Source organism: Bos grunniens, chromosome 1, assembly GCF_055505025.1.
Source record: "Bos grunniens cultivar Pamir isolate PY7600 chromosome 1, Bosgru_T2T1.0, whole genome shotgun sequence".
Lineage (NCBI taxonomy): Eukaryota > Metazoa > Chordata > Mammalia > Artiodactyla > Bovidae > Bos > Bos grunniens.
The window spans coordinates 15,928,549-15,942,801 of record NC_141165.1 but is presented as its reverse complement, the minus strand read 5'-3'; the positions used below and the strand labels follow the sequence as shown (position 1 = coordinate 15,942,801).

General features: G+C 46.4%; 1 protein-coding gene across 2 annotated transcripts in view; it reads left to right on the top strand.

Moving 5' to 3' along the window:
- Positions 1–14,253, top strand: part of MX2 (MX dynamin like GTPase 2) — a 37,127-nt gene that overhangs the window by 9,048 nt on the left and 13,826 nt on the right. For both annotated transcript variants that reach the window (XM_086339355.1, XM_086339442.1), the window contains exons 5-8: positions 928–1,059; positions 4,458–4,612; positions 5,948–6,086; positions 8,292–8,490. In XM_086339355.1, coding sequence (XP_086195481.1) covers positions 928–1,059; positions 4,458–4,612; positions 5,948–6,086; positions 8,292–8,490 — 625 coding nt within the window. The remainder of the gene's footprint in view (positions 1–927; positions 1,060–4,457; positions 4,613–5,947; positions 6,087–8,291; positions 8,491–14,253) is intronic.

Below are 14,253 nucleotides of genomic sequence, written 5' to 3'. Positions count from 1 at the left end.
ACACACATTCAAGCACAGAATGAAAAAGCTGTCATACATTCTGACAATGAAAATAATTATAAAGGGGAAAAAAGGATGGACCTGGCACCCTAAGGTGGGTAGTTTCCCCTGTCCTGATTCCCTCTCATACCCATCTTCTTCCAGCACTGCCCATCCGTCAAAAACAACAGGAACCCAGGGAGCCAGGGCTGCCTCCTGGGCACAGAGGAGGGTATGGGGGCTTCATGGACCCTGCACAGCCCTCAACAACCACCCAGACCAGGAGCCCCGGCCTGTGTGCCCTCCCAAGCATGGGCAGCCGGTCCTTTACTCCAGGGTCTCCTGTGAGATCCCCATCAGCCCAACTCTGGTGTGTGATGGAGTCAGAGTGGACACCAGCAGCTCCTCCTCTCCACCCTGGGTTCAGCATTTCCAGGAGAAAAGCAACAGAGCAAAGCGTCTGGAGGCCGGTGTGGCCCTGGCAGTCTTTCGGGGCAGGCAGGAGCCCCTTACAGTAGTGCTTTGGGCTCCCTCCATGCCCGAGTGTCAGGGGCTGGGAGGGCTGGATGGGGTCAGGTAGATCTCACTGCTTCCCTCCCACTCCTACCCCAGTCCTGGCCCTTGGCTGCCACCTGGTCTGTGCCTGAGGCCTTCCTAGGGCCGGGGGTAATTAGTGGGGCTGGACTGAGTCCTCCCTAGAGAGGGATACAGAGTTCAGACAAGGCCTCTGAGGACACTGGGGAGGATAAGAGCAAAGGGTGGGGCTTCCCTGGTTGTCCAGTGGTTAGAACGCCATGCTCCCAGTTCAAGAGATGGGGGTTCGATCCCTGGTCAGGGAACCAAGATTCTACATGCCTTGTGGTGCAGTCAAAAAAGAAAAGAAAAGGGCACCTGTGAATGCTTCTTTTTAAGGGAAACTTAGAGGCTGTTTGGGAAACTCTCTCTCAGGAATCATCACCCGGTGTCCGCTGGTGCTGAAACTGACAAAGCGGGAGTGTGAATGGACCGGGAAAATCACCTACCGCAACATTACGCAGCAGCTGCAAAATCCCTCCGAAGTGGAGTGGGAGATTCGGAGAGGTAGGGCCCTGCGGGCATCTGCAAGTCGGCTCCTTCTCCCCCTGGGGTCATCAGCGGTCACCCAGGCCTCTCCAGCTCCACAGCGAGCACCGTCTCTTCTTTCCAGGCTTTCCCACGTGCCGGCCCTCTGCCTCTCACATGTCCCTCCTCCTTCCTACATAACCCTACCCTTTTGTGACTGTCAGTTTACCTGCCTCTCCTCTGGGAAGTGTCCCGGGCAGCACTCCTGCTTCAGCTACCCTGGTCAGTGCTGGGGACGTGTGTCCTGAGGTGCTGCTCTAACCTGAAGTGTCTGGTTGCCTGTGGCCACATCCCTGTCCCCAAGCCCTGAGGTTTTCCCCAAGGCAAGCCCCGCCCACCCATCACTCCTAGAAGTACATCCAGCTCTTGAGATTAGCCTGAGGGAACCACCAAATGAGAAGGCTCAGTTGCTCCTGGAATGTCTTCCCAGGTGGCGCTAGCGGTAAAGAACCCCGCCTGCCAATGCAAGAGACATAAGAGACACAGGTTTGATCCCTGGGTGGGGGAAGATGCCCTGGAAGAGGGCATAGCAACCCCCTCTAGCCTTCTTGCCTGGAGAATCCCATGAACAGAGGAGCCTGGTGGGCTACAGTCCATAGGGTCACAAAGAGTCGGACATGACTGAAGTAGCACGCACACACGCTCCTGGAATCCACTTCCATACCCACTCAGAGGGGACCCTGGAGGTCATCCCCTCGCAGCCCTGCCTCCAAGGTCCCTGAGCCTGCCCACCCCTCCCCAAGGCATCTTCCCCTTCCTGCTCTCAAGCTGGGCTCAGCCAGACAGGCAAAAATTCCCTCTGATCATAACAAGAAACTCTGTGGCCATAGCTTCCATTCTAGGGAGATGGGCTTATGCCTCACTGAGCAGCAAACTGCATCTGAGGCTGGGGTTTTCACATGACTCCTTGGGCTCAGCTCCCTGAGAACCCTGTGTCTCCAGCTAGCTCACCAGAGGGATCACTCCCCAAATTGCAAGGTGCTGCCTCAATTCTAGATCCACCCCCAAAACAGGAACTTCCTGAGATCTTCACCTGGCAAGTTTCCTAGCTTCAAATGATAAAAGCTCTGCACTGCCATGCCTGCTACACCCATCCTGTCCACATGTGCCCAGCACATCCTTCAGCGTGGCTGAGATCTGCCCAGTCTCTCTAGCTGTGAGCTCTGTGGGCAGGTCTGGGAGGGTACGTTCTGTGAACGTGGATGAATGTTCTGTGTAAGGATGAGTAATGAGCATCTTTAGAACAGCATCTCTAAAGCATCTATAGCATCTGGGAACTCTGGTCCACTGCAGGTAGGAGTGTGAGTTGGTGCAACTACTTTGGAAAATTGACAAAATATCCACTAAGGCTGTGTGCACACCCCATGACACCTCAAAACTCTAATCCTGAGTATCAGTTCAGTTCAGTTGCTGTCATTTCCAACTCTTTGCGACCCCATGAACTGCAGCACGCCAGGCCTCCTTGTCCATCACCAACTCCCAGAGTTTACCCAAACTTATGTCCATTGAGTCGGTGATGCCATCCAACCATCTCATCCTCTGTCGTCCCCTTCTCCTCCTGCCCTCAACCTTTCCCAGCATCAGGGTCTTTTCAAATGAGTCAGCTCTTCATATCAGGTGGCCAAAGGATTTCAGTTTCAGCTTCAACATTAGTCCTTCCAATGAACACCCAGGACTGATCTCCTTTAGGATGGACTGGTTGGATCTCCTTGCAGTCTCCAAGGAACTCTTGAGAGTCTTCTCCAACACCGCAGTTCAAAAGCATCAATTCTTCGGCTCTCAGCTTTCTTTATCCCAAGTATACCCCAGCCAAAATGTGTACACAAAGTCGCTTCTAGAATCTCTATAGCAGCACTATTGTGATACCCGGATGGCGCTGGTGGTAAAAGAATCTGCCTGCCAATGCAGGAGACATAATAGATTCAGTTCCTGGGTCGGGAAGATCCTTTGGAGGAGGGCACAGCAACGCACTCCAGCACTCTTGCCTGGAAAAGCCCATGGACAGAGGAGCCTGGCAGACTCCAGTCCATAGCATCGCAAAGAGTCAGACATGACCGAGTGACTTAGCAAGCAAGCAACTATGATTACCCATCCCCCACCCCCCAGCCCCAACCCCCCCACACCCCACAGACTGGATCAAGACACAGAATGGCAATGAAAAGGAACAGCCCTCAGCCACAAGCACCAGTATAAGGTAATCACACAAACGAAATGTTGAGCTGAGGAAGCAGGACCAAGAGAGGGCTTCCCCAAGTGGCTCAGCAGTGAAGAATCCACCTGTGATGCAGGAGCCACAGGAGACTCGGGTTTGATCCCTGGGTCGGAAAGATCCCCTGGAGGAGGGCATGGCAACCCACTCCAGTAGTCTTGCCTGGAGAATCTCATAGATAGAGGAGCCTTGCGAGGTACAGTCTATGAGGTCGCAAAGAGTCAGACATGACTGACTTAGCATACATGCACACATGCATGATACCAAGAGAAGACATAGTTTACGATTCCTTTTATAATTAGGTGGGACCACAGGAAAATGCTCGTCTTGTAGGTCAAAAGTGATTATCCATCAGCAAATTCACTTAGCTCAACCAAGTATAAAGTACAAAAATGGGCAAAAGAGTAGATGCTGGTAAAGCTTAAGATAAGCGCTACTTTACCTGAGGGCTAGTGATCCACAGGGAGAGAGGGGCTTTAGCAGGGTAGGGGGCGCTAACCATGTTCTGTTTCTTGATATGTGTTTCTGTGACACCAATGGGTCCCACCTGTGAAACTCACCAAGTCACAGGTTTAAGACAAAGGGTACTTTCCTGTACGTATGTTTCACTTCAATACAGAGTTACAAAATCATAGCTTAAGTAGTGACAGGGCTGCTGCTGCTAAGTCACTTCAGTCATGTCCGACTCTGTGCGACCCAATGGACAGCAGCCCACCAGGCTCCCCTGTTCCTGGGATTCTCCAGGCAAGAACACTGGAGTGAGTTGCCATTTTCTTCTCCAATGCATGAAAGTGAAAAGTGAAAGTGAAGTTGCTCAGTCGTGTCCGACCCTCAGCGACCCCATGGACTGCAGCCTTCCAGGCTCCTCCGTCCATGGGATTCTCCAGGCAAGAATACTGGAGTGGGGTGCAGTGATAGCTAAAACAGGAAACATTTACAAAGTAGCCTGGTTGCCATCATTCTCCCACCTCCTAATCTCTAAAGAACTAGGCAATTCATCAGGTCTGTGCTTAAATTGCCTCCCTGTTTCTCACCTTAGGACTGTCCCCAGATACAGGTGAGACACACAAATAGGTGAGGAACATAAATCTGCCCACAGATTCCACTGCTTTTGCTTGGTTGGGTTCTTCATCTGGACTCAGGGTTTCTCCTCTCTTGGTCTCCACAGCCCAGAACATCATAGCTGGGAATGGACTTGGCATCAGCCATGAGCTCATTAATCTGGAGATCACCTCCCCTGAGGTCCCAGATCTGACCCTCATTGACCTTCCTGGCATCACCAGGGTGGCTGTGGAAAACCAGCCACAAGACATCGGACTGCAGGTGAGCCTCCTGCAACTTGGGAGTGGGCCCCACGCTCAGCAGGGGGCACTTCTGAGGTCTCTGCCGGTAGCCCCCAGGGCTCTGGTGCACCTTCCCAGCCTGCTCTCAGTAGTTGAGGAAGAGGCTGAAGAGGAGAGTCTAGGGATAGGGCCTCATAGTCGGGGTCTGACAAGGGCCCGGCAGCCATGGAAACAGGTAAAGCTGACTCTGTAGGCCTGGAGATGTATAACGCACACCCTGCCCAATGCTGTCTTGTGGAAATATGGATCCAGTGTTACCACTATCCTAATATTTAAAAGAAATCAGACATTGGATTTTTACATGGGATCTGCCAATTTTAGCCACAAGTTTTTTAAGTAATACTACGTAAGTCAATCAGGACGCAGATTGTGGTCTCTGGCTGGGGACAAGAAGGCTGGTACAGTGGAGGCATGAGAACCGCAGAGCAGTTCTGACCGATACAAACCAACAGCTGCTGAGCCTGGGGCTTCTTTACCAAAGACCTTCCCACTTAAGGTTGCCTGAGAACATAGTCATCACAGGGATGCCAGAATCACACCTGATCTCTGGCTGGGTCTACCCTGAGACCAGCCTTGTCAAGCCTTGCTAAGCCAGCTCACATGGAGGCCAAGGAGGCAAGGACAGTCTCAGAAGCAGGGTTGCTGTCCAGGGTGTAAAGAGACGGGGTGGAGGAGAGGGAGAAAATGAGATCCTCTTCCCCTGGGACTGAGGTCACAGATGCCCTCTTGCCTTTTCCGAATCGGGGGAGTGCACTGACAGTGTTGGGAACCCAATTACAGCCCAACTAAGACCATGGCAGTCCCTCTTGGATGGGTCTCTGCTGGCCCCACTGTCTTAGGCACTTGATTACTCTTTCTTCCTCAACATCCAGATCACCATTCTCTGTCTCTGGGAGCCTTGTAATTAGGTCATTCCCCTTCCTGAATTAAGGGACTAATTCCACACTTCCTACCCTGCTTCACTCAGCAAATGGGTGGGATTTCCCAGGGCATGACAAAAATGCTTGCCTGGGGTCAGAGCATGCCTCTTCCTCCTGTTGTCAGCTCAGAAGCATCCCAGGGAAGATCTGTTAAGGAAGGAAATCATGGGAATCAGGGAGCCTTTGGGAAAGAAGAAATACCAGTGATGAGCTCTGGAGGATAAGCAGGACATCAACAGAGAGCTCAATGGGGGCAGGTGGTCAGACATTCTAGAGGAAGGGTATAGGCTAAGCCAAAGCTCAGAAGTGTGAAAACTGGGTGGTGCTCTGGGATGACCAGCTGTGCTCTTGGGTGACCAGAGATGTGCTCTTCCTTTGTGACTCCCTGGCATCAGATCAAGGCACTCATCAAAAAGTACATCCAGAGGCAGGAGACCATCAACTTGGTGGTAGTCCCCTGCAACGTGGACATCGCCACCACAGAGGCGCTGAGCATGGCCCAGGAGGTGGACCCCGATGGAGACAGGACCATCGGTAAGAAGAAAGCACCAAGCTTCTTAGAGGACAGGAAGCCGGGGGAGACCCCTCAGATATTTGGAAGGTCCTGGATGTAATAGCTCTGTTAGAGGTGCCCACATCCTGCATCAGATACAAACTCTGTTCCCAGGGAAACTCTGTGGGTTCAGGGTGCAGTTGAACACAGCAGACGGGTCACCCTCACTCATGGTCAGGGCTAGATGTATGGCCAATATTTGGAGGTTCTTTGCCCTCCTTCCTATTGTCCCTTATTTGCATTCTCAACCCATTCTGGATCGGGGAGGAGAAATGCCTTATTTTCTCTCCCACAACGGTCCAGAAAGGAGGAAATGACTGGCCCATCAACTCTGCAAGTCCACAGGAAAAATTCTTGTGAGTCTTTGGTTCATGGAAAAGATCCTGCCAGGGCGTGTATGAACGTATTCCGGGAATACACTTACAGGTTTACACTGCAGCACAGGTGTCTACAGAGTTTATATTCAAGTAGAACTCTTCCTTGGGGAGATGGGTGCTCTTAAATTCCTTTTTAAAAAATGTCCCCCACAGAAGGCATTATAGGGGATTTGGTTTAAGAGCACAGATTGCCTGTGTTTCAATCCTTGCTCTACAACTTACTGGCTACATATCCTTGGGCAAATGAGAGCTGCTATTTTTAAAATTCTAATAATATTACTGAATATCACTTCTCCCCAGTCACTTCACTTACCCATTGAGCTTACTTTCCTGAAAACGTGCCAGTCATTTTCTTTGACTAAATGGATACCCAGTATATTACTGCCTTTTCCACTTTTTTTCCAACAAATGCCCAGGTTTCCAATAAGGATAAAAATAACAGTAGGGGAATACAACTCAAGTTTAATGTGTTATTATATGCCAGACTAGACTTGTACCCTGTTACCTGCTGACTTCTACAGGCATCTAGAATACATTGAACCAGAGAGAAAACTCAGGTTTGGGGTCATCCACCATTATGCAATCATAAGTCATTAGGGATGTCTCATTAAGGACCACAGAAGACAGTTTCATCTGTTAAGTAGATAGATCTATTTGGATATCCATCTCTTTATAGAAATTGAGTAATACTTCTTACTAGTAGTTTTCTATTCTTCTCATGGGGCTTCCCAGGTGGCTCAGTGGTAAAAAAAAAAAAAAATCTGCCTGCCAATGCAGAAGACACAAGAGACATGGGTTTGATCCCTGGGTAGGGAAGATTCCCTGAAGAAGGGAATGGCTACCCACTCCAGCATTCATTAGCCACAAACTCTGATAATCTGTAAGCTTTCACTAAATATTAAGTATTATTGTTGTAAATTCAGTTAAGTACTATACACAAAGAGTATACACAATAAGGCCTTAGTATATTCCAAACAGCCTTATAACAGTGTGCAAATTTTCCATGCATTCAAGGTTAAGTATAGAAATAGAGAAAAGTATGCTAAATTTAAAAAAAGAAATGGAATACACTCAAGTACACAGCAGCCAAAAGGTGGAAGCAAACCAAGCATCCACCAAGATCACAGTCGCTTGGAATTCAAAGCCTTCAGTCCAGTGTGAGCGAGAGGAGTAAGGGCAGGAGAGTGGGAGAGGAAGGCAGGGAGGATCTCAAAGGAGGTACCACTAGAGGGGCAGAGTGAGTCTGTGACAGGAGACCCTAGAGAGTCACAGACCCTCCTTACAGTAGGGAGTGATGTGCTTTTGGAGACATGGTGATGGAGTGAGTTGGTTCTGATGATGCCAGCTGCCTTAGTGTTGGGGACTCAGAGGGCACCCAAGAGACATTTGTTAAATAAATTACACAAGGCAATTAATGAGTTGAGTGACTGGATGAGCAAATAAAAATACAAGTGATAGGAATGAAATGGAATGAAAGAATGAGCTGAGAGGCACTGGGCAGAAAAGACTCTTGGTCGTATCAATCTTGATAAAGAAGAAGAAAGTTGGAGGCATCATAATTCCTGATGTTAAGTATATTACAAAGCGACTGCGATTAAAGCAGTATGGTGCTAGCAAAAAGAATAGCAAGCCCAGAAATAAATCCATGTCTGTATAGTTAGCTGATTTGGGGCACAAGTGGTAAGAATATACAATGGGAAAATGATAATCTGCTGGTCTTGGCCAAAAAAGACCCCATAGCCTAGAAGTGTTCAATATATTTGAAGAGAAAATTGACCTTTCCACTGCCCTCCTCTAATCATCTCACAGGGATCCTGACCAAACCAGACCTGGTGGACAAGGGCACCGAGAAAGGTGTCCTGAAGGTCATGCAGAACCTCACCTATCATCTCAAGAAGGGCTATATGATCGTGAAGTGCCGGGGCCAGCAGGATATCACCAACAAGCTGAGCTTGGCAGAGGCAACCAGGAAAGAAACGATGTTCTTTGAGACGCATCCGTATTTCAGGTAAGATTCTTTACGACAGCCTTGGACTCGATGGAAACCAGCCCTGCCTACCAGAATTGGCCAAGATGATTACCATATTTAAAAATTATACAATTAACTTCAGTTCAGTTCAGTCACTCAGTCGTGTCCGACTCTTTGTGATCCCATGGACTGCAGCATGCCAGGCCTCCCTATCCATCAATAACTCCTGGAGTTTACTCAAACTCATGTCCATTGAGTTACTGATGCCATCCAACCATCTCATCCTCTGTCGACCCTTTCTCCTCCTGCCTTCAATGTTTCCCAGCATCAGGGTCTTTTCAAATGAGTCAGTTCTTCACATCAGATGGCCAAAGTATTGGTTTCAGCTTCAGCATCAGTCCTTCCAATAAACATCCAGGACTGATTTCCTTTAGGATGGACTGGTTGGATCTCCTTGCAGTCCAAGGGACTCTCAAGAGTCTTCTCCAACACCACAGTTCAAAAGCATCAATTCTTCAGCACTCAGCTTTCTTTATGGTCCAACTCTCACATCCATACATGACCTATTGGAAAAAAGATAGCTTTGACTAGATGGATCTTTGTCGGCAAAGTATTGTCTCTGCTTTTTATTATGTTGTCTAGGTTAGTCATAACTTTTCTTCCAAGGAGCAAGCATCTTTTAATTTCATGGCTGTAGTCACCATCTGCAGTGATTTTGGAGCCCCCAAAAATAAAGTCTGTCACTATTTCCACTGTTTCCCCGTCTATTTGCCATGGAGTGATGAGACTGGATGCCATGATTTTAGTTTTCTGAATGTTGAGCATTAAGCCAACTTTTTCAGTCTCTTCTTTCACTTTCATCAGGAGGCTCTTTAGTTCTTCTTCGCTTCCTGCCATAAGAATGGTGTCATCTGCATATTTAAGGTTATTAATATTTCTCCCGGCAAACCTGATTCCGGCCTGTGCTTCATCCAGCCCAGCATTTCTCATGATGTACTCTGCATATAAGTTAAATAAGCATGGTGACAATATATAGCCTTTTCCTAATTGGAACCAGTCTGTTGGTCCATGTCCAGTTATAACTGTTGCTTCCTGACCTGCATACAGGTTTCTCAAGAGACAGATCAGGTGGTCTGGTATTCTCATCTCTTTCAGAATTTTCCAGTTTGTTGTGATCCACACAGTCAAAGGTTTTGGCATAGTCAATAAAGCAGAAATCGACGTTTTTCTGGAACTCTCTTGCTTTTTCAATGATCCAACAGATGTTGGCAATTTGATCTCTAGTTCCTCTGCCTTTTCTAAAACCAGTTTGAACATCTGTAAGTTCACAGTTCACATACTGTTGAAGCCTGGCTTGGTGAATTTTGAGCATTACTTTACAAGCATGTGAGATGAGTGCAATTGTGCGGTAGTTTCAGCATTCTTTGGGATTGGAATGAAAACTGACCTTTTCCAGTCCTGTGGCCACTGCTGAGTTTTCCAAATTTGCTGGCATATTGAGTGCAGCACTTTCACAGCATCATCTTGCAGGATTTGAAATAGCTCAACTGGAATTCCATCACCTCCACTAGCTTTGTTTGTAGTGATGCTTCCTAAGGCCCACTTGACTTCACATTCTAGGATGTCTGGCTCTAGGTTAGTGATCACCCCATCATGATTATCTGGGTCATGAAAATCTTTTTTGTATAGTTCTTCTGTGTATTCTTGCCACCTCTTCATAATATCTTCTGCTTCTGTTAGGTCCATACCATTTCTGTCCTTCATTGAGCCCATCTTTGCATGAAATGTTCCCTTGGTATCTCTAATTTTCTTGAAGAGATCTCTAGTCTTTCCCATTCTATTGCTTTCCTCTATTTCTTTGCACAGATCACCAAGGAAGGCTTTCTTATCTCTCCTTGCTCTTCTTTGGAACTCTGCATTCAAATGGGTATAACTTTGCTTTTGTCCTTTGTTTTTTGCTTCTCTTCTTTTCACAGCTATTTGTAAGGCCTCCTCAAACAGCCATTTTGCTTTTTTGCATTTCTTTTTCTTGGGGATGGTCTTGATCCCTGTTTGCTATCATGAACCTCCATCCATAGTTCTTCAGACACTCTATCAGATCTAGTCCCTTGAGTCTATTTCTCACTTCTACTGTATAATCGTAAGGGATTTGATTTAGGTCATATCTGAATGGTCTGGTGGTTTTCCCTACTTTCTTCAATTTCAGTCTGAATTTGGCAATAAGGAGTTCATGATCTGAGCCACAGTCAGCTCCCAGTCTTGTTTTTGCTGACTGTATAGAGCTTCTCCACCATTGGTTGCAAAGAATATAATCAGTCTGATTTTAGTGTTGACCATCTGGTGATGTCCATGTGTAGAGTCTTCTCTTGTGTTGTTGAAAGAAGGTATTTGCTCTTGTGTGTGTTCTCTTGGCAAAACTCTATTAGCCTTTGCCCTGCTTCGTTCTGTACTCCAAGACCAAATTTGCCTGTTACTCCAGATGTTTCCTGACTTCCTACCTTTGCATTCCAGTCCCTTATAATGAAAAGGACATCTCTTTTGGGTGTTAGTTCTAGAAGGTCTTGTAGATCTTCATAGAACCATTCAATTTCAGCTACTTCAGCATTACTGGTTGGATTACTGTGATATTGAATCATTTGCCTTGGAAACGAACAGAGATCATTCTGTCGTTTTTGAGATCGCATCCAAGTACTGCATTTCGGACTCTTTTGTTTACTACGATGGCTACTCCATTTCTTCTAAGGGATTCTTTCCCACAGTAGTAGATATAATGGTCATCTGACTTAAATTCACCCATTCCAGTCCATTTTAGTTCGCTGATTCCTAAAATGTGGACATTCACAATTAGCATAACCAACTGTTTTCATTAGTTTGGTATTAAATGCATTGGCTTACTTAAATCATTTTTTCTTGAATTCCGAGGATGACACTGATTAAAAATTGAAGTCGAGTATTTCACAGGGCAAGGGTCCCCAACCCCCAGGCCATGGACCATTGCAGGTTTGTGGCCTCTTAGGGACTGGGCCACGTAGCAGGAGGTGACTGATGGGCGAGTGAAGCTTCATCTGTATTTACAACTGCTCCCCATTGCTTATGTTACCACCTAAACTCCATCTCCTGTCAGATTAACAGCAGCATTAGGTTTTCATAGAAGCACAAACTCTACTGTCAACTGCTGATGTGAAGGATCTCGGTTTCAAGATCCTTATGAGAATCATCCCAAAACCATTCCCCTCTGTGGAAAAATTGTCTTCCAGGAAACCAGTCCTTTGTGCCAAAAAGGTTGGGAACCACTGTCATAGGGCATAGCACACTTTGGTTTCCCAAAATGTTTTCCCTTGCTCTCTCTTTTGAGTCCCACAAAGTCTTGAAAGACGTTGGGATTTTTTCCACTGAACTGGATACTTTTTTCCTTTCCTTTTATTTAGGAACTTGCTGTTCCTGAACCATGGGGGAGAGGGTAATAAGATATAGTGGTCACTCCCACTTTAAGGAGTGACTGTGGGAAACTGGTGAATTTTTGCAGACCTGGTTTACTACTTACTCTGTGCCTTTGGGAGATGGCTCAACCTCTCTGAGCTTCTGCTTTTTCATCTGCTCAGAGAGTCCTGCTACTGCTTCATGGGATTAGGTTTAGGATTAAATAACATGGCACATGCAAATGTTCTGGCCAGCACACCATAAATATCACCTTGGTTCCTTCTTTCTCTCTGCTCTGGCCCTGAATGACAGAAATAGAAGGTTTTCAGAAGTATTGAGGGTTACAGCAGAGAAGACTGCTGCCAAGCAAAGAGAAGATTCTGTAACAATCACACACGTGGTTTTCAACCCTGAGCAAGCAACAGAATTTGTGGGTTATTGTTGTTCAGTCACTCAGTTGTGTCTGACTCTATGTAACACTAAGGACTATAGCATGCCAGACTTCCCTGTCCTTCACTATCTCCCAGAGTTTGCTCAAACTCATGTCCATTGAGTCAGTGATGCCATCCAACCATCTCATCCTCTGTCATCCCCTTCTCCTTTTGCCCTCAATCTTTCCCACCATCAGGGTCTTTTCCAGTGAGTCAGGGGTTCATATCAGGTGGCCAAAGTATTGGAGCTTCAGCTTCAACATCAGTCCTTCCAATGAGTATTCAAGTTTGATTTCCTTTAGGATTGACTAGTTTGATCTCCTTGCTGTCCAAGGGACTCTCAAGAGTCTTCTCCAGCATCACCATTTGAAAGCACCAATTCTTCAGTGCTCAGTCTTCCTTATGGTCCAACTCTCACACCCTTACATGACAACTGGAAAAACCACAGCTTTGACTCTACAGATTTTGTTGGCAAAGTCATGTCTCTGCTTTTTAATATGCTGTCTAGATCTGTCATAGTTTTTCTTTCAAGGACCAATTTGTGGGAGAGTTTGTTAAAATTCAGCTAGCTGTGCCATCCCAGAGTTTCTGAGTTCTAAGGTAGGCCCCCAGACTTTCTAACAAGTTCCCAGACTTTCCTGGTGGCTCAGCAGGTACAGGATCCACCTGCAATGCTGTAGACTTGAGAGACTTGAGTTTGACCCCTGGGTCAGGGAGGTCCCCTGGAGGAGAAAAAATGGCAACCTACTCCAGTATTCTTGCCTAGAAATCCCATGGACAGAGGAGCCTGGCAGGCTACAATCCAAAGTGTCTCAAAGAGTCACATGGCAGTGACTAAGCACAGGCACAATTTCCCAGTTGAGGTCAACGTTGCTGGTCCAGGGACCACACTTTGAAAACCCTCTTCAACGTCTTTGGGAAAGTTAAGGCTTGGATGAAAAAGTGTGCTGAAGTTCTTTGTCACTGAACATCTGCGTTTCAATCCTTGTGTGCCCAAGTGCTGGGACTCAGCTCTTTTACAGCAAAGATGCTCGCAGCAGCACTGGAAAAAGTGATCCTACTGGGTCCTTCGTGAATTTATGTTAAAGGTAAACACTTTGCAGCCAGACCACCTGGTCTGTGACTCTGGGCAAGCTGCTTAACATTCCCGTGCCTTTGCCTTTCGCTCTCTAAAATTGGTTGTTCAATGATTAAATATTTGTAAAGCCCTTAGAATGGAATAGGCACTTAGTACAGACCATGTAAACATTTTTAAAATTTAATTTTACTATGGAAAGAACATTTAACATGAGGCTCACCCTCCTAACAAATATTTAAGTGCACAATGTGGTGTTGTTAAGTACAGGCATGATATTGTTCGGCAGCTCTCTAGAATGTGTTTATCTTTCGTAACAAAAACTTTTTGCCCTTTGATTAGCATTCTTCATTTCCTCCTCCCCACAACACCTGGAAACCACCATTCCTCTCTCTGATTGCCTGCGTCTGACTGTTTTAGATAGAGCACATAAATGGAATCATGTAGTATTTGTCTTTCTGTGACTGGTTTATTTCACTTAGCATGACATCTTCAAGGTTAATTCATGTTATCACATACTGCAAAATTTCCTTCTTGTGAAATGCTGAATTATATCCTATTGCATGTATCTACAATTTTCAATCCATTTATCTTTCCATGAACATTGAGATTGTTTCTACATCTTGGCTCTTGTGAACAGTGCTACAGTGAACAGAGGAGCCCTAATAAATCTGTGAGATCTTAATTTCAATTCTTTTGAATAAATGCCCAGAAGTGGGATTGCTAGATCATATGGTATTTCCATTTTTAATTTTTTACAGTACTTTATTGCTGCTTTCCATAGAGGCTGCATCATTTTGAGTTCCCATCAACAGTATACTAGTGTTGCAATTTCTCCACATCCTTGCCAACACTTGTCTTGTTTGTTTTTTTTTA